Genomic DNA, 24,412 nt, shown 5'->3' on the forward strand with positions numbered 1-24,412 from the left:
CTTATAGCATATAATGAAAACTACGTATTAAACGCAGTATTAGACTACGTGCAGGAGTAGTATTCAAGTAGATCAATACAATAGTTAAGATATATGAAGCATTTTGAATAGATTAAAAAAAACCTAATTCACTTTAGATGGCAAATTAAAAAATTAAAAAACACTTCAGTTTTTGTTTCAGAATAACAATATTGTAGATAAGTAAATTAAAAAGATTTAAAAATAATAAGTTTTAAATAATACTTTGACAACTACAATATTCTTCTGTTTATGCATCACCCGATACAACCTTAAACTAAAACATAAATTGAACTAAAAAATACTTGAATTTTAACAAAGCTTTACAAATTTACATATATCCTAATAACATCTACCCCAGCAACAAAGAATTGAACTTACTGTCTCTTCAGTTTGTCAACACAGCATTTATGATGCTTACACTACTGTACAAAATGCTACTGTACAAAATCTAACACTTTTATCTTTTTAATTAATTATAGCTTTAACTTGTTCTAAAAAAATATATGTAAGGTAATGGAAAATACCTAAACTGCTAAATAATGTTTAGAAACAAATGTAATTAAATATGAAATGTTGTCATTTTAATTTTTTCTATAGTTATTAACTGTTTGTATAATTACTTAAACTTATATTACTTAAGAAAAATGTGTACAGGGTTGAAACTTTTTGTGGCAAAAATAATCAGTCTAGGTAAGTGAAAACTAGCCTGGAGTTGTATTAAGCAAGCCTGAAATTATAAAAAAATTGAAATATAAAAGTAGTATGAACAAAAAAAAAGTTATTATTAATCAAGCTTAAATACCTAAAACACTAACTTAATAACGAAGGGACTTAAGAAAAACATAATTTTTAGAAAAATAAATTGAATTTACATATTCTAGCATGAGACTTAAAAATTATAAAAACTAGCCTAAGTTTTTCAATATTTCAAACTAGCCTGAGTTAATCAGAGTGTTGTTGCTACGGAAACAAGAATAAAAAAAAAAGCGCTTATATTTTGCACTCTGAAAAGAAGTGCATATAACTCTAAAATACAAATAAAATTTATAAATCAAAAAATTAATATTTGTTACATAATCACAAAAATTTCAATCATCAAGCAAAAAAACGTAACTTCTAGGGATTTATAAATACTTTTCAATTTTATAGAATATTGCAAACTTCTAGGGATTTATAAGGAAGTGGGAACTCTGTTACTACTATAATATTATTAACTTATGAAAAACAACAGCTTTGAAGCAGAAATAAAAATTATAATAATTTTTTTAAACAAACATAAAACAAACCGTAGTCATTTTTAGTGTCATCTTGATTAGTATTTTCTCCCATTAATATTTTAGCTCGTACATCTAACTCACCAAGCCTGCCTTTACCAAATGCTTTGTCTTTTAGAATTTGAAATTTATCAGTTAACTTTGCAACTCTGTAGCTTGAAACAGAACATTCATCAATTATTGAATGAACTGTAACTAAATCGCTTTCGACCATAGAAGTGAACCTATTCTGAATGTAAACATTTTAAAATTTAATAAACTTGTGTTTATAAATATTTGTAACTAATTTCAAATATCTAGTCTAAAAATAAATCGCAAAATTAAAAGATAGTAATTGATTGTCAACATTAAATTTAAGTTTGAATCGCACGAGCCATTAAACTTCATTAATCTTCATACCCTTTTCATTAACAATTTTTAAATACAGAACTATTTTATTTGTTATATTTTTATTTTTTAACTATTAAGTATAATTGAATTTTAAAAGTATATTGTAAACGTAAGTATGTGTTTACTTACAACATTTAGTTAAAATTTACTAGATATACCTATCAGAGACGCTCAACAACATTACTGAAAAAAATAACTTCTTAGTTTCATAAGATATAATATACCCGTATTTTTTCATGCTCAAGTGCAGCTTTTGCCTTATCCCACTGCATTTCTAACTTTAATTTTTCAATTTTTCGTACCGTTTCTTTTTCTATTTCCACTTGTAAACTGGGATCTAACACAAACTCCTGTTACAAGAAAGTTTTGTAAAATAATTTGAATCTTTAGAAAATAAAAAACTGTTCTAAGCTGTTCTATACATGTAAAATAATAGAAGAATTTAAATGATTTTATTAAATGTAATTTATTTCTGTGAAAGCTATAGTAAATTAAACATTTTTTAAACATAAAAAAAAACTTGTCTGTTTTAGAATAATTCTAAAAGTAACAAAAACATTGAGATTTAAAACTGTTGTTTAATTTATGTAATTATATTTTTGATATGAAACAATACTTGAAATATTATTCTTTGTCTAATGATTGCTTGTAAATTTATACATACTTGACGATCAATTCTGCAGTTTTCAGGAAGCTGCTGATTCATTTGCATCAATTCCAACAACTTCTTCCGCAGCTCATCTAGCAACAAACGATCATTCTTCTTTTTTTCATCTGCCAAAACCATCAACCTATCATTTTCGTTTTTAAGCTTAGCATCCTGAATACTATATGTACGTGAATCTTCTATGTCTCTACGATCCTCACCAGTACCTCCCTAACATGTTTGACGTAATTAATTAAAAGTTGAGCTGGTAAGTTTACAAAATTTTTTGTTTGTTTTACCACGTATTGTAGTTGCTGTTTATGTTGTACATTCTTCGTTATTTGTAATTTAAAACTTTCGTTTAAAAATAAATAAAAAGTTGAGACAAACAATACAACGTAACTAAAAAATTTAAGAGTTAAGATATTAGAGCAATTAAGATAAACATCTTAATAAAATACCGATGCATAAAATAATTTAAAAATCGTCTTTTAAGTTGAATAATAGTTGCTATATTTAAAAAATATTATACTCCAAAAAGATTAACAAAGCCTTTATTTTAAACTCCTTACTGTTGCTCGAAGTACTTTCAAATGCTTCGTCAGCTAGCAAGTAGAACGAATTTAAATTAAATATTTTAAATAAAGAAACTAATATGTAAATAGAATATTCTAACTAGCAGAAATATCAGCCAAAAATATGATTTAAATAAATATTAAGTAGTAAGTTACGTAGAAACAACCAAATTTTATAATATAAGATACTTGTATACTTTTAAAGAACTCAAAATTTATGACTTTAGTCTTAGGGTTATAATTATGCAGCAAATAATTATTTTGATGAAATATATATTTTATAATCTAATTCAATGTTTTGCTATAAATTCAGAAAACATTTAAGTTAGTAAGTGATTAAAAAGCCAACCGTAAGTACGGTAAGTGATGCAGCTTGTCTCATACTTTCTTCTACTGTTCGGTGATCAAGTAAGTCGTATCCGAAAACACAACCGTCACCACCAGCAGATATAACTTGTTTTCCGCTGAAACTTTCTTCGATGCATGTAATATGACCTCTTGTGCAGTCGTGCATACCTAGTTGCCAGAACTTTCGAAGCCACATAAGCTGAAACTCACTACCAGAGTCCAAGTCGTTTTCTTCAAAAGGATAGACTCTGATAATACCATTTTTGAAACCGACTAGTATTTGCTTTCCAGTAGAATTCATCTTCATTACTGTGATAGGCACGTCATTGCTATCTGTTTTTAATTAATTAGAATTTATGCTGACAAAATTAATCATGTTTTAATAGTGTTTAACATTTATTTACAGTTTAGAAAACAAAAACGATTTCTCTTGGAGTTTTAACACTCTTTTTGAAATTCAAACAATTTTCAGATTTTTTAAACGAATAAGAAAAAATCTTACGAATAAACGAATTCAAATTTAATATTCTAATACTTCTTATAACCTGAGCTTAAAATTACTTTTTATAACTTTAATCAAAATTATGAAAATTTGTGGTGAGTCACAACAATATTTAAACATAAAGTGATACAACTGGGTTTTTATGATATACTACTATTTTCTATAGAATATTTTAATTAACTTTCTGACTACTAATACAAGTTGTTATTATAAACAAAACAAAAAATACTGCTTTCATATAGGACCTTTTTAAAAATAGCAAAGTTTTATGGACGAAATGCAAACGTTTTTGTTTTTTAATCTAGACACATTAGAAACTAAAATACTTTAAACAATCTTTACTCTACTTTAGTTTTTAGTTCAAGTTTAATTATCATACATAGTTTACTTATGTAAAAGTATTAAGTACAAAACAAAAATTAATGGTTTAGAAAAACCAAAATGTTATCTCTTTAGAAACAAAAATATTTTTTAATACAGTCACCACCCGCATATCTTCGCTTCCCACTTTTTGAAAAAACCTTCGGTTATTATTTTTTGTAACATGGTAGGTTACTTCATAACTACATTTAAAAGTTAACAGTTTACTTAAAAAAAAAATTAAATTCAAAACATTAATCTTTTGATGGCAACTTTTAATTCAATGCTATTTATCTATGTAAAAAGCTTATTGAAAAATTATTTATGTACTTCTTAATAGTTAAAGTTTATATATATTTTTTTAAACTTGATTGTAAACTTGTACAGCTGCACATACAATAAAAGATAAATAAGTCTATTAAAACACTAGTTTAAAGCCTAAGTTTGAATCTCTAACAGTTCTTCGCTTTTTTAACTTGATTTTTTAGTGCTAAGTTACTATAATAACAACACTTAGAACTTTCAATAACAAACCAATTTAAGTTAGTGTACGATTTTTGTTTTCAAATGTAAGTTTAAAAAAAAAAATTTTTAACTTAAAGCATGGATTATGTAATATTTTTCAAACATATTTAAAAACTCTTCTATTAAAATTCTTTTTGAATACTTCTTTAGTTACGTATTACTCATATAATACTTAAATACACTACTATTTCATTATTTTATTGTTTTTACAAGCCTTCAACGGGATAACACTTTACTGGTTCCTTTGGAGGCATGCAGAAAGAGCTTTCACTTGCAAACTTGCATTCATACAAGTAACCAGCATCAAAGTCGTCCATCGACAGATAAAATGTATCCTTAGTTAGGTATGATGCTTGTAATACTCCAGATGGTACTGAAGGGTATACTAATTCATCTTCTGGTGGTTCTAACGCAGCTTCGGGATCATTATCTAGAAATTCTTGTTGTTGTTCTTCATTCATTGAATCTCCTGTACAAAGTAGTAGATAAAAATTGAAGCTTTTCTATTAAAAAAAATAAAAATATCAAGTTTACTCTAACTAGTTACTTCAAAACTAGAGATGCCCGCTTAAACAGCTCTATATGGAGAATCAATCATGATAACTGCTTATTTTTAAGAAAACGGGTGTAGCAATTTTATATAAAATCTATGGAAAACTTCATCTAGAAGGTTTGCAAATATTCTATTTCGATAAAAATTAACTTACTAGCATAAATTACGTACAAATATAAAGTTTCTAATAATTAATTAAATGTTAGTTAATTGAAACTAAAAACTTTTTAAGGTGATAAAACTAATTCAAATAATAACCTCTCTCAATCATTATTTTAAGTTGCTCTTTTCTTTTTTCAAGTCGTTTTGCTGCTTTTTCTTCTTTTACCTTTTCTCTTTCTTTTTGACGCAATACTGGTTTAACACATTTAAAAGTGTAATGCCTGTATATTATTTATTTAAATTAAAAAGCTCAACGGCTTTTAATTAGCTATCAATTTATCTAATATGTCTTACTAGGTAGTTGTAAAGTAAAATGTAATAGATAATAAAAATCAAAAACAGTTTAAACTCCTATTTATATTATTTATCAAAATAAGATTTTTTAACAACATATTGCATAACTATTTGAATTTATTTTACAGTACTCTTGACCAACTTTCTTTGAGCGTTCACTTTGGCAACTGATAATAAAAGTTAACTATTATCCAAACAAAAAAAAAATCATCCATCAGAATTATGTAATAAATGAAGAAATTTTTTTTTGTACAAGTTCAGTTTTAAATTTGAACTAAACTAAGAGTTTGATAAAAACCGATGTTAACAGTTTAAAAACTATATTTTTAAATAGAAAACTGTACTAAACCAAATTAATGACACTATAAGAAAAATTACAATAAGACAAAACCATCTTTTAAGTCAAAGTTAAGATTTACAAACGTTTGTTTACGAGACTACACTTTTTAAATCTTTATATTACAGCTGCTTTTTATTATAGGTTTTTTTTTTATATACTGTAAAAGATTTGTTTTTTCCTAATGTAATTACTGTCGTATTGTTCCGACAGAAATCTCTAGCCCGGGACGAAATTTTTAGCTGGAAAACCTGTTGTGGAAATAAATTAAAACACTGATTTTTAGTGACAGTTGTTTTTTCTAAAGCAGTTAACTTTTAAAAAGTTTTTTTAGTTTTAACAGTATAACTTTATAAAATAACGCGACCTGTTTAAACTTATCTTAAAGTAGACCGGCCTGAAAATGTTTAAGATTAAATATTTTCTCTGGTAAATCTGGCCGGTATAAGAAAAATTGCCGAACCCAAATTAATAAACATTTAATTTTTATAAATACTGTCTGTATATTATCTTTCTTTGGAGCTTAAATTATGCCTTTTAAGTTCTTTTAAGCTAATTATAATTTCAAGTCAAGTGTGGTGTAAAAATCGATGACCAAGAGTTCTTTTCGTACAGCTAGATTCTTAGACCAAAAGTTTTCGTTCAATAAACTTACTATACTGTTATGTTTGGATATACTACAACTTACTTTTATGAGATATGTAAAGTTTAGTAAAAGATATCAAAGTAAACATAAATTGTGAAAAATATTTACAGGCAAAATACAATACTAGTCATACTAAATATTAAAGTAATTTTTAAGCAAGTGTTAAAAAAGCTCAGGAAAAAATCTAACCTAAAACAGAATTATAAATACTCTAAGCAGTTGTTAACTATTATATTGATTACAAACCCAAGTCTAAATACAATTCAAATAATTTACGAACCTAAATAATAAGTTATACTTAAAAAAGTTATAATTAAACATATACTCTTAAAAAGAAAGAAAAAAATACAGTACATACCAACAACTAGTAACAGAAAAAAAAAATATAACTGAAAATTATAAAACAAATGATCAATTAATTGTATATATCAGTGTTTCTAATCAGCTTTACTAATGTATACCTCTTTGCATAGTGCAAGAAAACTTTGGAATATTAAAAGTGTCCAAAAAAACTTTTTTTAAGTAGATCTACTTCTTTTTTTACTATATTTTAAACAATTTATTGTAATAACACACAAACAATCATAAGAACTATTTTTGTTAGAATGAATAAATGCTCTATAATAAAAGCTACTTAAGTAATCAAATGTTCAGAATTTTAACACAAGTATTTACTTACATTTTGGCAAGAAAATTAAAACAGTTAAAAATTCTATCTATAGTTTTTATTCAACAAACCTCATTTGAATATTTTGTAATAGGTAACTAGAAGTAGTATCAATTTCACTTTTTTCAGGAAAAGTTATTTCAACAACTTTTCCAGATTGAAGAGAAACAAGTAAAGAAGTTTTTTCCTGTTTTAAAATACTAATAAATCTTCTTTTTCTTTTGTTTGAAATTAAAACTTAATAAAGTTTTTTAGATTTCTTATTTTTTGTTAATGATTAGTACTTTTCTCTTATTTTGAATCTTGTAAATTAAAACTTGTCAGTATCTTTAAAAAAAACTATTACGTCTTTTATACTCAGCCAACTTGTTAATAAACAGTAAAAGATTACGATCGTTTCAATGTTTGGATGTCCATCACGTCAGTTTAAAAGTTTAATAAATAAAATTATGAATAAAAGTTCCTAGTTCTTGTCAAAATTCACGAAATTTATTTAGAAAATACCAAAACTAGACAAATAGAAGTATTAGAAAACAAAAAGTAGTTCAAAGTACTTTTAGGATTAAATAAAATTTGATGTTAACAAAGTATAATTAGTACGACAGAGTTTACTGCTTATACATCTGATACTTAAGAAAATATTGTAGACGAATAAGATAACAAACTCAAACTTTACTTGCGATGTATTTTTAAATGTAAATAACGAATATTTATGCATATATCTACATTACCTAAATTTCAACTATAAGTTTAAAAACTCTAGCTAAGTGTACTTGCTACGTAACCAATTAAGAAAATTCAAAAAAAAAAAAATTTTTTTACGTATTTTCAGCAAAAAGTTTTACTTTTATTTAGATATCGCAAACTGCGGCCCGCGGACAAAATTCAGTCCGTGAAGTGTAATTGTGCGGCCCGCAAGCATGCTTTTTTTAATTGGATGCAGTCTGCTAAATAGAGAAATTGCTGAAACGTATACTATAAACACTGGGGTTTATAATGAAAAACAAAAAAAGTCACATGCAGGGGCTTAGCGTGGGGAGGGACACTGGCGCATGCGTGCCACCCGAAAAATTAATGTAATTTCTTTATCCTTTATTTTTATTTTTTCTGCTTAATCTGCCTTTTTTTAACTATCTAGTATTCGAAAAGTTAAACGAAATTTGGAATACCAATTAGTGACAAGGGGATATTGCCCAATCTACTGATTCGGTGCGCAAGCGAACGTGCGCAACGATGTTGATGAAAAACTCAATAACGAAAAAATTTATAACCTCATAAGAATTTAGACTCAAAAAGAACGCAACTAATTAGTGCACCGTAGTAGTATAACCTTATGACAGATTTTTCTACAAAAAGTTTACAAAAATACGTCACGCTTAAAAGAAAATTAAACAATTCTAAAAGTTTTTTTATGCTACAATAAATGTTAAGACTACTGCTAGTTTTCTGATCTTTATTTTTGTAAACATACAAGAAAAAGCGTGTCGGCCTATGAGAAATAAACTTTGCTTGTGATTTATTTCAAACAAATACAATTAGATGAATTAAATTTAAAGAGTATACTTTTAATTATTTTACTAAGTTGTAATAAATTGTAATAACAGTTATAAAGTTGGTCTATTTTAACTTCTGTGTAACTTTATTTAAATTATGTGCAATGAGGTGTTGTTATCACTGTTGTATTGTATATAAAAGGGATTGATAATTTTTTCGTAAATAAAACAGATACTTTCGTTTTATTGAATACTTTCATTTTTAAAGATATAAAGTTTACTGCAAGTAGTAAAAACAATTTTTATTTAGTAAGTTTACATTTGTGCAAGTATAAGTAATTCTAATGAAATTTATACTTTTTTTAATTTGTTTAGTTTTGTAATATATAAATATTTTTTAAAACACCTTACTTTGAACTTATTTTATTTAATGAATTTATTTCCATTATATTACTTATAAAAAAAAACCTTTTTATAGCTAACTACAAAAGTTTTAATTTAGGGGATTTTTGAGAAAAAAAATTGCACATTCCCTGACCAAAATACCAAGCTACGCCACTGGTCACACGCATAATTCAGCGATGACATGAAACTTACAATAGACAATATTGAGTTTGTAATGAAATGTAAAAAAAGTCACTCTGTGACTAAAACTACAACTGCGGCCTCAGAGATTTTTATTTTTGAAGTTTGGGCCGCGACTACCAAATGCCTGCCGAACCCGATTATAGTTAAATATTTGTTCTGTAGCGATTATTATAATAATTTACTTATATACCTTATACTGCTTAAGACTATAGGGGCTTACTTGTTTTCTACAAGTTTGTAGACCTTTAGATCAGCTACTACATTTTTTTACAGACTGAAAACTCAAATTAGTTTTTTAGATAAAAAGGATCAAAGTTTGTGTGTACAATAAGTTTGCTATATGAACAACTTTTTTCCGGTGCAAAACTTATTCAAAAAATATAACAAAACACATTTAATTTTTCCTTAAATTTATTTGAGTACTTTAAAGTAAGTCTTGTCAAAAATTGTATCTTACTAAACTTAATTTAATATGAAATAAAACTATAATTTAGTTAAAACGCTTAAGCTTAAAAATATAAAATGAAGTAATAGTCAAGTGTAAAAGTTAAATAAATACTAATACTAAAGAACTTTGCTGTACTAATAAAACTTATTAGACTAAAATCAAACTAAAATAAACTAGCGATAAAAACTAACAAAAAATATAAAACTACACTTTTTAAAACAATTTAATTAAGGACTTAAAAAGTCTAATTTGATATACTAACTTTTTCTGCTTACATAAACTGGGCCTTAAGGAGTGAATGCATAAGGCTTCAAGAATATGTAGCTGAAAAGAGTTTTACGCTCTCACTAAAACTGAAAAGTTCTCTTCTTTATAATTTCTCGCACACTCATGTTTGTCCAATAAATGTTGTCTAATTGCAGAGAAGTATTTTTTCGCAGGTTTCTCCGAACGACCATCAACCAGCTTTTGTGTACTTTTTACTTTAAAGATGACAATCAAAGTTCTCAACTTAAATATAAGTAGAATGATCAATTAAACATCTTAAATTATATTAACAATACAATGTTTCACTCGCTTGAAACTAGTCAAACGAGATCATCAGTTGAATAGAACTGTAAAAATGTTTGCAATAACATGCAGGAAGACAATTGGCTAAACTTGAAATAAAAAAACTAAAACAGAAGCTAAATAAAATCTAAATAAAACTTATAGTTTAAAGTTATTAATAAAGTAAAATCATAATGTTATTAGGTTAGTTAATCTAAAATTTTGAAAGATGTAAGCTACTTAATAATAATATAATCTTAAAACTCAAACATATAAATAAATATATAAGTAAGTATAATTTAGCAGCCTTGTAAAATTTTTGAACAACTAATAAAGATAACAACTCTTCAACTAAAGCTGAATTTACTTGTTTAAAATAGGTTGGACTATTGTATTGTGATGTAATTATAAATTGGTTTACATATTTGCTTGTACAAGTTAAAATAGTGATGTAATTATTAAAATGTTATTAAGTTTTAAAATAAAGCTTTTTAAAAGGTACACATGAACATATTAATTCGTTCATTTTATTTAAAGAAGTTTCCCCGTCAGCGTTCGCTATTTCCATCTTTTCATAGGTGCACGTCATGCAGATTCTCTGCGGATTTCTTATATGCCCGATGTGGTGTAAAATTTTCCATTTAACGTTGTAGTTAGTATTATTGCGTTATGCTTCCAAATATATTTGGACAGTTCGGATCCGTTTTCCTTGTAAACTTTCATATCACTATCATGGCTATACCACCTTGTTTTAAAAGTTCCTCCCGTGCTCCCTACGTATTGCTTTATTTCTTTTTTTGTCGTAACCGTAGCTTTATAGATAACGTTCTTGGTTAGGCATTTGCTTTTTAGCGGACATAAGCTCTTGTTTCTACAATTACAGAGTGGCTTTTCTGTGTCAGTATTTTAAGTTTTTTCTATATTACTTAAAGTATTTTTATTTTGTCCTTGAATTATCATTTTTTTGTTACTCATACAACTATACGCCAACTTACAGTTGTTTTGATTTATTAACTTGTTTAGACTATTGTTTAGTTTAAAATGCTTGTTGATTAATTCAAAAGATTTTTTTCCTATATTTGTCTTTACTGATCCGCAAAATGGTGGGTTGAAATGAATTATTTTTCTTGTTCTGTTTCTTTTCTTTTTCTGTTTGTTAAAATCTTCCTTATAAGTCAGTTTGTGTTTAAAATTTGATTTGTCTAAAGCGTTTTGGTATGTGCATATATTTTAGTCAAAAATATTTCTGTTTTTAGATAACTTAATCAGTCTATTTTCTATCAATGCCGGTAAGTTCTTTTTAATGATTTTAGGATGTTTAGAGTTTCTATTGATGTATCTAATTTCTGTGTTTTCTTTTATGTACGGTTTGAATAAATTAATTGTTTGAAAGGTGTAATGTTATGTCTAGAAAGTTGCACCGGTATCTATCGTTACTTTAAAACCAATGTCTCTAAATTTTTTTTCTGTTTTTTTTTGTGTTTGTTTTCTAAATCTTGGTTGTTTTTTGGTTGGATAATTGCAAGGCCGTCGTCTCTTTATAAGCCGATCTCTTTTATATCATAAAGAGATTCAAGCTTGCTCAATACATATAGTCCGATTAGATCGCATAACTCGGCACCGAAGAAGGAGCCCATGGGAACGTCGAATAGATTGGTGTTGTCTTTTTAGATCCAGGTTTTTTGTTAAAAGTTAAAGTTGTTTTGCATGTGTGCTTTATTAATTTAATGTCCCTGTCTTCTATTGTAGTGTATTTTTTTGCAAAGTTTATAGCGTTAATCAAATGATTTTCAGTAATACTGGGGTAGAAATTCACAATATCGAAATTTATAAAACATTTTTTTGATTTACTTTAGACATTATTGAACCCTTCGATTACTTAAAACGAGTTTTTCCACGAAACCAATCTTGACGCGTATCTTATCTTCGTCACAGCTCTTTCCGAAATGATTTTACTTATCCTCCCAAGTTAAATTTTGTCTGGATTTAATAGTCTGCACTTAACATTGAGAGGGAATTTTTTCTTGTGATCCTTTACTGTTATAAAGGCGTCCGAGGTTGAGAACTTAGGTATGTATTAAAAAACCAGCTTTTCAAAGATTTCGGAACATGCTGATTGATTATTACGTGAAACCTTTGAGGTTATATTTCTGAGAGGTTTTCTAAGAAAATTTCTGAGGAAGTACAGCAGGTTTTCGGCACTGTTCGTTTAAGGACAATCTTGTATACTGATCGACCTCTAAGTGGACTTACAAAGATGTTTCTCCCACCAATGGAAAAAAAGTAACAATATCTATAAAATTAGTTGTCACTGTGGTAGTGACTACGTGGGAAAAACATTTGAAAGGTTTAAAGTAAAAATCAATCAGCATGTTCCGAAAACCTTGAAAAGCTGGTTTGATGGTCGTTCGGAGAAACCTGCGAAAAAATACTTCTCTGCGATTGGACAACATTTGTTGGAAAATCATGGGTGTGCGAGAAATTATAAAGAAGAGAACTTTGCAGTTTTAGTGAGAGCGTAAAACTCTTTTTAGCTACATATTCTGGAAGCCTTATGCACTCGATCTTTAAGGCCCAGTTTGTGTAAGCAGAAAAATTCGTATATCAAACTACACTTTTTCGATTTTTATATTGAGTAATTTTAAAGTTATTGGTTCCTTAAACTGTTTTAAAAAGTGTAGTTTTATTTTTATTGTTAGTTTTTATCAATGGTTTATTTTAGTTTGATTTTAATCTAACAAGTTTTATTAGTACATCAAAGTTCTTAAGTACTAGCATTCAGTTATTTTTTTACACTCGATTATTACGTCATTTTATGTTTTTAAACTTAAACGTTAAAACTAAATTGTAGTTTTAATCTAATTTATATTCAGTTTATTTTATACGATACAATTTTTGACAAGACTTACTTGAAAAAACTCAAATAAATTCAAGAAAAAATTAAATGTGTTTTGTTAAATTTTTTGAATAAGTTTGTTATAGAAGATTCAAACTTAAAGACTCATTTATTTAGAACAAAGTTCATCTTCAGCTTTTAAAAATATTCTTCAAATAGTTACGGTATTCTATACTTATTGTTTTATAAAAAATATTAGGGATGTGACTAGCTTAAAATTAAATTTCATAGATTTTTAGTTAGTTTACAAACCTCCGAGAAAACTAAAAAAATTGTATTCATTATGTTTTCATTATTTTAATTATTTAGTTTTCAATTAAAATTTTGACAACAAAAAGCAAATAAACCAAACTACTCAGTAACGTAATATATGAGTTTGCATATTTTTCTAACAGTAGTAAATATAATACAGGGTTGCCACTTGTTTTTAAGAAATTTCTTCCTGGTTTTTAAAAGTCTACGTTTTCAGGTCTATTTTCAATTTAAAATTAAATTTAAGGTTCAAACTGTGTTAAGCAGTATAACAATATTGAAAAGATACTGTAAAGCTAGTTTAAATGTGCTTAAAAAATAAAACTGATGATGAGAAATACAAATGTTAACATCAGTCTGCTAATGTACTTGATTAATAAATAAAAATCTTTTCTTTGCTCTTTTGATGTAAAGAGCTTATTCACAAATTTACCTTTGAATGATGTGATTAACATTTGTGGTGATACACTATATAGCTTACAAAATTCATTTCTTGTAAGAAACAATTTCATTTCACTAATGAAACTTGCAAATGAAGAAGTTGAATTCAGTTTCAACAAAGTATTATACCGTCAAATTGATGGTATAGCTATGGGGTGGGGTCCCCTTTAGGACCTACACTGGCCAACATATTTATGGGTCACTTGAAATATAAAATATTACCTGAATTTAATTCAAGTTGTAAGTACGTAAGATACGTATACGATTGTTTCATTAGTAGTGACAGTGAAAAGTTAGCTCTTTATTATTCGAGAAATTAAATTACCTACATGGTGCTACCCAATTCACCAAAGAAACTGAAGTTCAGAAAACCTACGTTCACGGGTCAATATCTAAATTTTTAATTTTATTTTAGCAAGAGGAGAAAAATTGGTTTAATTAAAACCTTATTTCATAAAGCTAAGAAAATATGTTCTTCAGAAGTGTTAGAGATTGAACTTAATGTTATAAAAGAAATGCTAATAAAGAACGGATATCCTAATCCTTAGATTGGTTTTTAAATTTTTTTGTATTGAGTTTTGTATTGAGTCCTAAAGGTAAAGAAAAACCTCATATCTAAGAAGCATAAAAGTAGTGTGGTTACACGTTTGAATGCTGTTGTTCAAACAGTTATATTGGTCAAACCTCTAGGCACCTAGAAACTAGAACTAAAGAGCACATTCCAAAGTGTTTAAGAGAACATAACAATCAGTCTAAGACAATTAGTATAGCAACTTCAAATGCAATGAATAGATCTAAAACATCATTGAAAATTTAAATAAAAAATCCCTTTTGTGGAAAAATATAATGAAACGAATTTTGAAGTATTAAGAAGCTGTAAATATTTTTGACCTGGTCAAAATTAAGCAATATACACTCATTTAAATAAACCAAAAATATGCAAGCAGTAAGACTTTAGTTCTTCATTATCCTTGTTTAGTTAATCAGTGCTCCTATGTTATATTTAATCATATTTATTTAGAGTTTTAATAATATTTTTTGTTTTAAGTTTTGCTCGATTAACTAATTTCTGATGCAGCTATAAGGCTATATAAGTTTAAAAGTTTCTTTATTTTGTAACAATTGTACCACACTGATAAAAATTTGTTGAAATATATTTGTGTTTAGTAAAAGACCTAGTTTGTTTTTCAGAGATTTTTTTTATGTGATAGATTTTTTGCGTCAAATCAAAGTTTTACTCCTTAACACGGAAAAATAGTTTAAAATTCCAGTTTTTTTTTTTTAATTTATCAAGTTTCAGGTTTTTCCAGGTTTTTTTAGTCTAAAATGTCAAGTTCCGGCTTTCTAGGATTCCAGGTTTTGTGGCAACCCTTTATAATAATACTTTGCTTCTTTAAACTTCCCTAACATGTCATCAACTTTTTTGTGCTTTTGTAGTATAAAAATATTATATAACAACAGGTAGTTAATGAATGTATCGATGTGAAAGTTGAAGAAAAATAAAGAAAATATATACTTGTTATGTATTCGTAACACACAAGCATGTGAAACGATCATAAACTTTAAAACAAACTTTACAAACAGTTTTACAATTTTTTTATTGAGTATACTTTATACTCTACAATTTAGATATATATATATATAAATCGGGATTTAAACATTACCTTTTGAAAACACTACTATTTAGAACTTACAAAACTTTCAGGAGCAAATTCCATATAATTGACAGCGCCCTCAACTTGAACGAATCCTATAGGCTGTATTAAATTATCCGAGTCAACAACAACATCAAACAAAAAAACGGTGTTATCAGCACCTCCAGTAGCCATTTTTGTCGCTTCATTGTTAAAAATTAGGCATTTTACCTCAGAAGAGTGAGGTTTGATGGCCTGTGTAAAAGATAAAAATCGGTATCAAATTGTTCAATTATTTACTGGAATAAAGCTTAAAGTGATGTTTAATCGTTCTTATTTAACTAATTTTATAAGCAATATTTTAGTTGATGTTGTAATGTTGTGCTATATCTTATAGCTTGTGCTTACTTTCATTTAAAATAAAGCGTTTTAAATAAATAATTCTGAACATTTGATATATTCTGTAGTATTTAAAAGTCTACTGTATTTCGCAAAAACTAGTAGTTTATGTTTAATGTAATATCAGGGTATAAATAGACAACTATTATCGATGCAAACAATTTAGATATGTAGAATTGTTTTATTTTAACAATTTTGTTCTAAAACTAAACGTAGCTAAAAAAATCTTATGATGATATTTATAAGAATTTAAAAAAGTCAGTATGATGTGTACACAAAGTGATAGCTTATTAAAATCTGTATAAATCAGGATAAAATCTATCAAAATAATTAAAAAAATAAATTAAAGTAAAAAGTATCTTAAACTAAATTTAAAATTGTAAACAACTTTTTTGTGAGTGCAATTAAACTACCATCTACTACAATTATGAAAAACAGCAAACCTGTTTAAGCGTGAATTCAAATTGTTTTTGTGCGTCTACATTAAGACTAAGCACTCGGACAACTCCGTCAGTAAAACCAGCAACTATGGTCTTTCCAGACAGTTCCATGTCCTATAAGGTTAAAATTAAATTTTTTGTAAACTTAAATTTATTTGTGTTCATTTGTTGACCAAAATCATTTAAAAAGTAACAGTTTTTTTATAATATATATTTTTAAAGTTTTAAAACTATTCAAAATTTAAAATTAATCGTTTGCTAATAGAGATCCTAGCGATGAACCTAACTAGAATATAATAACAAATTTACATAGTACTCTTGCTAACAGAAGTTAACACACAGAAACATGTGTTGATTTAATAAAGAAAGAGTACTGTGTAATTTTTTTTTTAAGTTTTAAAACAAAAGTACTCCATCATAATGATGTGTAAAATCTAAAAATAAATGAAGTAATTTTGTATTAATGAAATTTTTAAGTTTATTTTTAGGTCTCTTAAAATACTATCCAGTGTTATTATTAAAATAGTTTGAAAATAAGTATAAATATTAAAGTATAAAATGACAACAAAATTTCTATACTAACAAAATTCTTAAGAATATTTAGCATATAAACACAAGAAAACATTTTTGAATATTTTTGCAGGTTTTAAAAGTATACATTACATTTAAATAAAGTTAACAATAATACTTGCAACTTATTTTTTCATAAAAGAGATCTTATTTAGTTAATTTTATAAAAAATACACTAAAATAAAATCAAATGTTTTTATCTACCTATACTTCTAAACTTACTTTATACAGTTTTTATCAGAAGTATTAATTTTAAAACTTAACTTAAAAGTATTTTTAAAACTTATGTTAAAAATTTTGAAAATGACGTCGTTTTTATCCCAAAACCTTTTTATACTTTTTTGAGATTTATATACTTAATACTTACTTTTCTTTAACTTTTTAAGAACAAAATTAAATTCAATAAACAACGATTATCTGCTTCTTTTACTCACATAAAAGGTTAAAATGACTTAAAAATCATATTTTTTGTAAAAAAAAAAAGATTTTATATAAGTAAGATTTTTTTTATTTATATTTATAGTTCTATCTATCAGTTCTAGAATCTTTGTTTATTAGAACTCGCGAGCCAAAATTTGCAAACAAAGAGATTTTTACAATTTAAAACTTTATAAATAGCGTGTTTTTAGTAGTATTATTGTTGTTGTTTTTGTCATATTTTGTAATGTGCTTTTTATTTAATTTGGCTTCAGGTAAAAATTTATACTATTTTAAATGTTTTTGTTTTAGCAATTTTGTCTTATAAATTAATTCAAATTAGCCTAGTTTAACTCATTTCTATTTTAAAATTTTTCTAAACAGACTTTTATACCATATGACGTAACTATTTTTAGCTGGACTTTTCAAATTCATTGTATATAAGTAAAATTACACTACAATAACAAAAGTTTTTAGCAATATTATTCTGAGGATGCACTAAACGAAATTAATTAATAAACTTTTTTCGAAAATGAGTGAGTTATGTTTAATTTTTTTTTGTTAAAACCAGTACCAAAACCAAAATATTCAAAAGTTATAGTTGTTATTAAAAAATGTTGTAATTGACACTTGTTGCCACTTGTTTTTTCAAAAATTTTTCCAGGTTTTCCAAATCTCTTCCAGGATTTAAAAAAACATATTTTTAGGTCTATTTTTAGTTTAAAGTTAAGTCTAAGGTAAGAAACTGTGTTACATAGTATAAAAACATTGAAAAGATAAAGTAAAGCAACTTGAAATATGTTTTTTAATAAAAAAAATGTTTGATGTTGACAAAAACTTTTTATTTATATGATAGATTTTTTGAGTCAAATCGAAATTTTACTACTGAACATGTGGAAATTGTTAAAATTACAGGTTTTTTTAATGATTTTTATTCAAAATTCCAGGTTTTTTTTCAAATTTTCTCAAATTCCAGGTTTTTTCAGGTTATTTTTGACTAAATTGTCAAATTCCAGGTTTTTCCAGGTAAAGTGGCAACCCTGTGATTAGAAAACGTTTATTACGATAATACCATTTTATTCATTAAAAATACTTACTATACATAAAAAGTATACAACATTAAAAATATCTATCTCTATCCTTAAATTTTAAATTTTGTTTAAAATAAACATGTATATAAATTTTTAAGACATACTAAAAAAAATTCAACAATTAAAATACGTTACTATAAAAATATAAAAAACTATAATAATAAATTCTCAAAACAGTACAAACCAGATTTTGAGGCCAACTCATGCAAGTTCCTCTGCTATCTGCAATAGGTGAAGTATAAAAGCACACAAGCTCCCCAGATCTAAAGTCGTAAACATTTAAACTTTGATCCCCAGAAGTTGCCATCAAGTTCAAATTCGGTGATGTCTTTAAGGTCAATACTGACCCAGAAGTGAAAGAGTACAATTTTTCAGGTTGCTTTGTCTGTTTTTAATTTTTTGTCTCATCAGCTGAAGTTTAAAGGTCAAAAAATTCAGTCAATTAGTAGAGTATAAAAAGTAAAACTATTAGTTGTTATATCAAACTTTAGTACAATAGCTTATCATAAAAGGATATACCTACACACAATCTTTTTGCAAACAATGTTGCAGAGTACGTTAAAAAATATATAGCTTTCCTTTCCAAGTAACTTTATAATTTTTATGATTTTAAAACTTATACATAAATAAAACTAGAACTAATTCTTGTATGTTAGCTTACTATTGTTAACCCATAGAAATATAAAATACCTTTTGTAAATTAAATAAGTATTTATAGTACAAGTTTTTTTTTAATTCACAAACTTATTTATGAAACATTGTTTCACACAGTTTATCAACGAGATTAATAAGATCCTCAGTTACAGTTAAATCCTTATTTAATTTAAAAATTATAATTCTATTTGGATATGAAATTAATTGTAAATGAGAATCTCATAATCTCATTGATTAACTGAGTGAAACATTTTTTTATAAATAAATTTGTAAATTTGTAAACTTGTATTTATCTCCTTTGATTCAACTTGAGAAACTTAATTGTTACACTTGAAATAAGCTTAAGTTATGTAAATATTTGTAATTGCAACCTAGTTTTCTTATTATAAGACTGTCAAAAAGAAAAAAAAAATATTGAATTTCGCGAAAATAACATAACGAACATTTCTTACTTATATTGATTTACTGGTAGATTTTTAAACCATCGTTAATTTATTTTTTGTATCTACTGATGCAGGGGAAAAAATCACTAGTAAAAACAATCGACTTGTGTCCTGGACCGATTTGCGAATTATTTATAAATCTTACTTATATTGCATTTAAGTTTACGTGCATCATAATGTAAACAACTGAACTAATTTAACTTGTTTAAAATTTTGTGTTCTGTTCAAATGTATATTCTAGTTTTTAATACTAATCGTAAAACAAACAGACTAATTTAAGTTTAATCGATAATTTTAGACACTTCATTGGTCATTTTCAAGATTTAAAAGAGTAAAATTGAATAACTAAACCAAAATACTGTCGATTAAATTCAACTACAATCTGTTTATTGCTTTATTGGTATTTAAAGGTTAAAGTATCCCCTCACAAAATATTTTTTTTAGTGTTTTAGAATAAAGTCTACATTTATTAAAGTTTTAAGTACTAATTATAACAATACTAAAATATTTAAGACATATTTTATAGGTCATTAAGGTAATAAATTAAATTATAGAATTTAAATAAAGACTGTACTAGGACTAGCCTGACTTGTATATTGTAAATGAAACAAAATACATTCACAGTATTTTTCAAGTATTATTAAAAATATTTATAATTTAAATTTATGCTTAAATTAATATATATTTATTACAACATAAACACAAAAATACCTACAATTATACTAAGTTTTTCTATCTGTATAATATCTTAGGATGATTGTATCAACATATCAACATAAAATAATAAGATATTAATAGTTTGTATAAAAATAAATTAGTAAGGGATTATTTAAAAACTATAAATTAAAGTCTAAAAAACACAATGCTTAATGTATACAAGTAAAGCAAAATCAACTTTTTAGGAACTATTGTTAAATAATTTGTTGTAGTTCATTGAACAAAGTTTATTTTAACCTATCTTTAAAGAATATTAGATTAATAATTTAAAAAACATTTATACTTCTACATACACATATCAAGAATTAATCTATAACTAAATTTAGTACATCACAAATCAGTTTATATTAAAAGCTTAAATACGTACTGTATGTGAAAATGTGAGATCTAATTTCCAAATCCCACCATTTGCATCTTGCGCATACCAGATAGACATGCCGTCTTCTATAGATGAGTCTATATCTTCTGTACACTAACAACATTATTAATACTTAAAAAAAAAAATTTACTAATAATTCTGTAACGGTAAACAGAAAAATTAAGTGTGAAAGGAAAACTTTATCAAGATTTACCAGATGCTATAAATATACTGAATTATAAGTATTTTTTTCTAATAGAAATTTTGAGTCAATAATTATTGCTAGTACTACAACTAATACACGTTTTTAAAACCTTAACAATTCTCATCAACGAGACGTCTTTTCCTATTTCTAGCTCATTCATTGGTTCAATCAAAAATTTACCATGTTCGTTTGTCGTGTCAGCGTGTTCAATAGCTTCCATCTCCCACACCTACTTCACAACATAATCTAATGACAATTAGTTTTAAACTAAACACAATAATATTATTATTAATAAAAAAAAAAGAAAACTTTGTGTTTATAGAACTACTTATATATAGTAAAATTTGAAAATAAGAATTTAAAAACAAAATTTGTAGTATATTGTTTTTTAAAATATTAATATAGTTTATGCAGAATGTAGCAATGCAGTAACAACAAGCTTATACAAAATTAACAACAAACATATATGTAATAACCTTAATTAAGGATAAAAAACTTCAAGTTTTTTTAGTATTTATACTTATAAAGAGTAAAAAATCTTACTCTAACAAAGCCATCAACCCCAACTGTAAGCAATTCACCTTCGTCAATGATAAATTGCATTATTTGACCGCTATGACATGTATTCTTGCCCTTACGTCCTATTTCCAGCTGGATAAAATATATATTTGACGCAATATTTAAAAATTATGAAAACATTAGGTGTTATAAATGTATTAAAATTAGATTAAGTAATATAATATTCAAATATAGGTAAATACACTAATCAAAATTTAAAACATTTTTTACTAATAGTTTTTTTTTTTTGTTTTCGAGAAATTTAAACTTTTTAGTTATAAAGCATAACTTAAATGTATCGGTCTAATTAAAATATATTTTATTAGAAAATAATTATTACTTTAATTATAATCCTCTGCTAACACATTTGGGTCGTCTGATAAAACATTGTGTTGGTCAGATATAATAGTCAGCTCGAGATTACTTGCTCGAGTATGTTTACTAGCACCCAGAGCCTTTTCAGCTGTTTGCGCATTTGTAGCGCGCTTAGTTACTGTTTTAAAGATGCTGGCAGCTGACAACGGCTTAAACTTTTTGCTACTAGTACTCGTAATCGGTATCAGAGATTAATACTACCGATAGAAATAAGCTAGGTTCTATTCACTTAAAGTTACTATATGAGAAACTTTTTAAAGTCTAGCCTAATAAAATAAGCATTCAGTATAAAACTTATTATTTCGCTAAAATAGTCAATAATTATAAACAATTAACGGTTAAGCACTCAACTTTTATTATACAACGTAAACAAATAACGATTACAAAAGAACTCTCACACCTTATACAAATTTAAAGTCAGGTCGCTTAAAAGGAAGTTTATGAGTATGGGTAACTTTTGTTTCTCGATAGCTCGTTCTGAAATCAATGCTTAGATTCGAAGGAACGATTTCTTCACGTACAACGACTAGAAACTGCGTGGACTGAGCAACAGAAGTTGCTCACCAATCGAGACTATATTGTTTAGTAAATTCAGCAGACGTAAAGTTAATCTCTCTGAATTTGATTGTATTTTTTCAACCTACGGTGAAATCGTGTAAATTACTTTTTAGAATAGAAATACGCCCGCAAATGCAAAGCGCACTTGCTTAAAAATATCGACCACGACCTAGAGAAATTTGCGACAACATTTCAAGCCGCGTTTGGCTTTTAAATTGATTGTAGACACTAAAGTTACGTTTTTTTTTGAAAATTTCTCCTAGACGAAGTCTGCAGCGGCTAGTGAATACGTATAATTTTAATTTTTAAAAACAAATTTCAAAACTTTGTTTTGTAATTTAAGTTACAAGTTTTTAAGTTAAAAGTACATTTTATTAGTTACATTCAATAGTTGTAAGTTGTTTGTTACAAGTGTCTCAAACCAAACCTGAAATCTATAGCCCTAAGCAGAATAAAAAACAATCATTAAGTATTTTTATAATCAAAAATTTTGTAAAACAGGACAACTAGCCAGTCTGTCAAGAATGTCTTGTTGTCCAATTTTACAGTATTTCTAAGCTTTGCATTGATTATTTTAATCTTACACTTGTTGCAATTTTTTTATTTCTTTCGTTAAAAATAACTAAGGTAGGTAGGTGTCAAATTTGCACGAGCCTCAGTTTTGCACGAGCTTTAAGTGTTTTAATTAAGAACCATTAAAATTTTTTAATCAAAACGTTGTTTTCCAATAGTAAAAAAAGGTCTGCTAATTCAATTTAAATTTAGACTTTTTGGATTAAACTAAAATGCAAAACAACTCGTGCATTTCTGACACCTTTTTACTAAATATACTTATAACATAGTTAAGAACTGATTTTATAAAGTAAAAACTTAACTTGGGTCTACTAAAACTTTTGTTTTTTAATCTTTAAAAGTACATAAACCTTTAGTCACAATTAAAGAACTTAAATACAAAAAAAAACGTTCAATTTTAATTTAAAATACTAAAATTAGTGTTTTGTTTATTTAAAAAGTTCATGAAAAGAAAGTGTTTCGACGTTAAAACAAAAAAAATTATGGTAGGTATTAAATTACCTCAATTAGGCCACCATCCCACAGCAACATGTTTCCCCAGTCACTACCAGATAGTACTCGACCATCCGGCAGTTGTATAAATCCTTCGATATCTGACAAACTCGTCTTTCCAAATCTTCCTATATCTCCTTTTAATTTTAAGCCTGTAAAAGTCCATGCCATTTTCCAAAATCTGCAAATTTTATTACAAACATGTAATTATACAATTACTAAATATCAGGTTTGTGTTAATTGTTGTTAAGTTTTTTTTTTCTGTTTGAATCTAATCTTGTTTGATACAAGTTAAGATCTTTTTACTAATTTAGTTGATAAAAATACGCTGTAAAAAAACACAATATAAAATACTAAGTTAGAATTCACACACCTATACTCAGTTTAAAATAAAACAAACCTTATATGACTAGTCCCGCAGGAGCAAAGAAAACCTTCGTGATCAGGAGCAAAAGTTACTCGAAAAACATCTTGAGAAAAGGCCTAAAGTTAAATTTTCTTATCTATTACGCACTGAATAATAAGAGAACAATTTAGCATTATAGAATAAGAACTTACTTATTACGTAACAGCCATAGTTATTAAAAAAGTTTATGTATGCTTTATTTCCAAGTTTTGATACTATAAAATATTGTCTTAACTAAAATATTGCTCTACTTACTGTAAAGTAAAGAGCTTATTTAAAAAATAATAATTTAAGAATTTATTTTAATTAATAATAATTAAAGATTGTTTTAATAATATTTGAAAAGATCAGAACTTTTCTACACTAAAACCTGGTAATAAATAAAACAGTTAATTTGTACTTTTATTATTACTCAAGTTCTGTAAAAATATATTTTTTGAAATAAAAAAATAGTTAATTACTAGTAAGGTTTTTAATACTTATTTTAAATTTATAATTGTGTTTAATATGACGTAAAATCACGTGCTCTATGTAAAAAGTATTAACAATTACTAC

General features: G+C 26.1%; 1 protein-coding gene across 3 annotated transcripts in view; it reads right to left on the reverse strand.

Annotated features, from left to right (window-relative positions):
- Nucleotides 1-24,412, reverse strand: part of LOC145842678 (cilia- and flagella-associated protein 44-like) — a 58,886-nt gene that overhangs the window by 20,521 nt on the left and 13,953 nt on the right. For 2 of the 3 annotated variants that reach the window (XM_082950151.1, XM_082950153.1), the window contains exons 7-21: nt 23,852-23,934; nt 23,461-23,632; nt 21,439-21,546; nt 21,005-21,124; nt 20,700-20,804; nt 18,703-18,903; nt 16,444-16,554; nt 15,662-15,856; nt 7,372-7,487; nt 5,453-5,577; nt 4,856-5,110; nt 3,256-3,587; nt 2,350-2,562; nt 1,910-2,035; nt 1,308-1,524 (exon numbers count right to left, since the gene is read on the reverse strand). In XM_082950151.1, the coding sequence (XP_082806277.1) occupies nt 1,308-1,524; nt 1,910-2,035; nt 2,350-2,562; nt 3,256-3,587; nt 4,856-5,110; nt 5,453-5,577; nt 7,372-7,487; nt 15,662-15,856; nt 16,444-16,554; nt 18,703-18,903; nt 20,700-20,804; nt 21,005-21,124; nt 21,439-21,546; nt 23,461-23,632; nt 23,852-23,934 (2,479 nt within the window). Of the gene's footprint in view, nt 1-1,307; nt 1,525-1,909; nt 2,036-2,349; nt 2,563-3,255; nt 3,588-4,855; nt 5,111-5,452; nt 5,578-7,371; nt 7,488-15,661; nt 15,857-16,443; nt 16,555-18,693; nt 18,904-20,699; nt 20,805-21,004; nt 21,125-21,438; nt 21,547-23,460; nt 23,633-23,851; nt 23,935-24,412 lie in introns of all 3 variants that reach the window. The other variant, XM_082950152.1, reaches the window with a different exon arrangement.

The sequence above is a fragment of the Thalia democratica genome, chromosome 8 (assembly GCF_965202585.1).
Source record: "Thalia democratica chromosome 8, ktThaDemo2.hap1.1, whole genome shotgun sequence".
Taxonomy (NCBI): Eukaryota; Metazoa; Chordata; class Thaliacea; order Salpida; family Salpidae; genus Thalia; species Thalia democratica.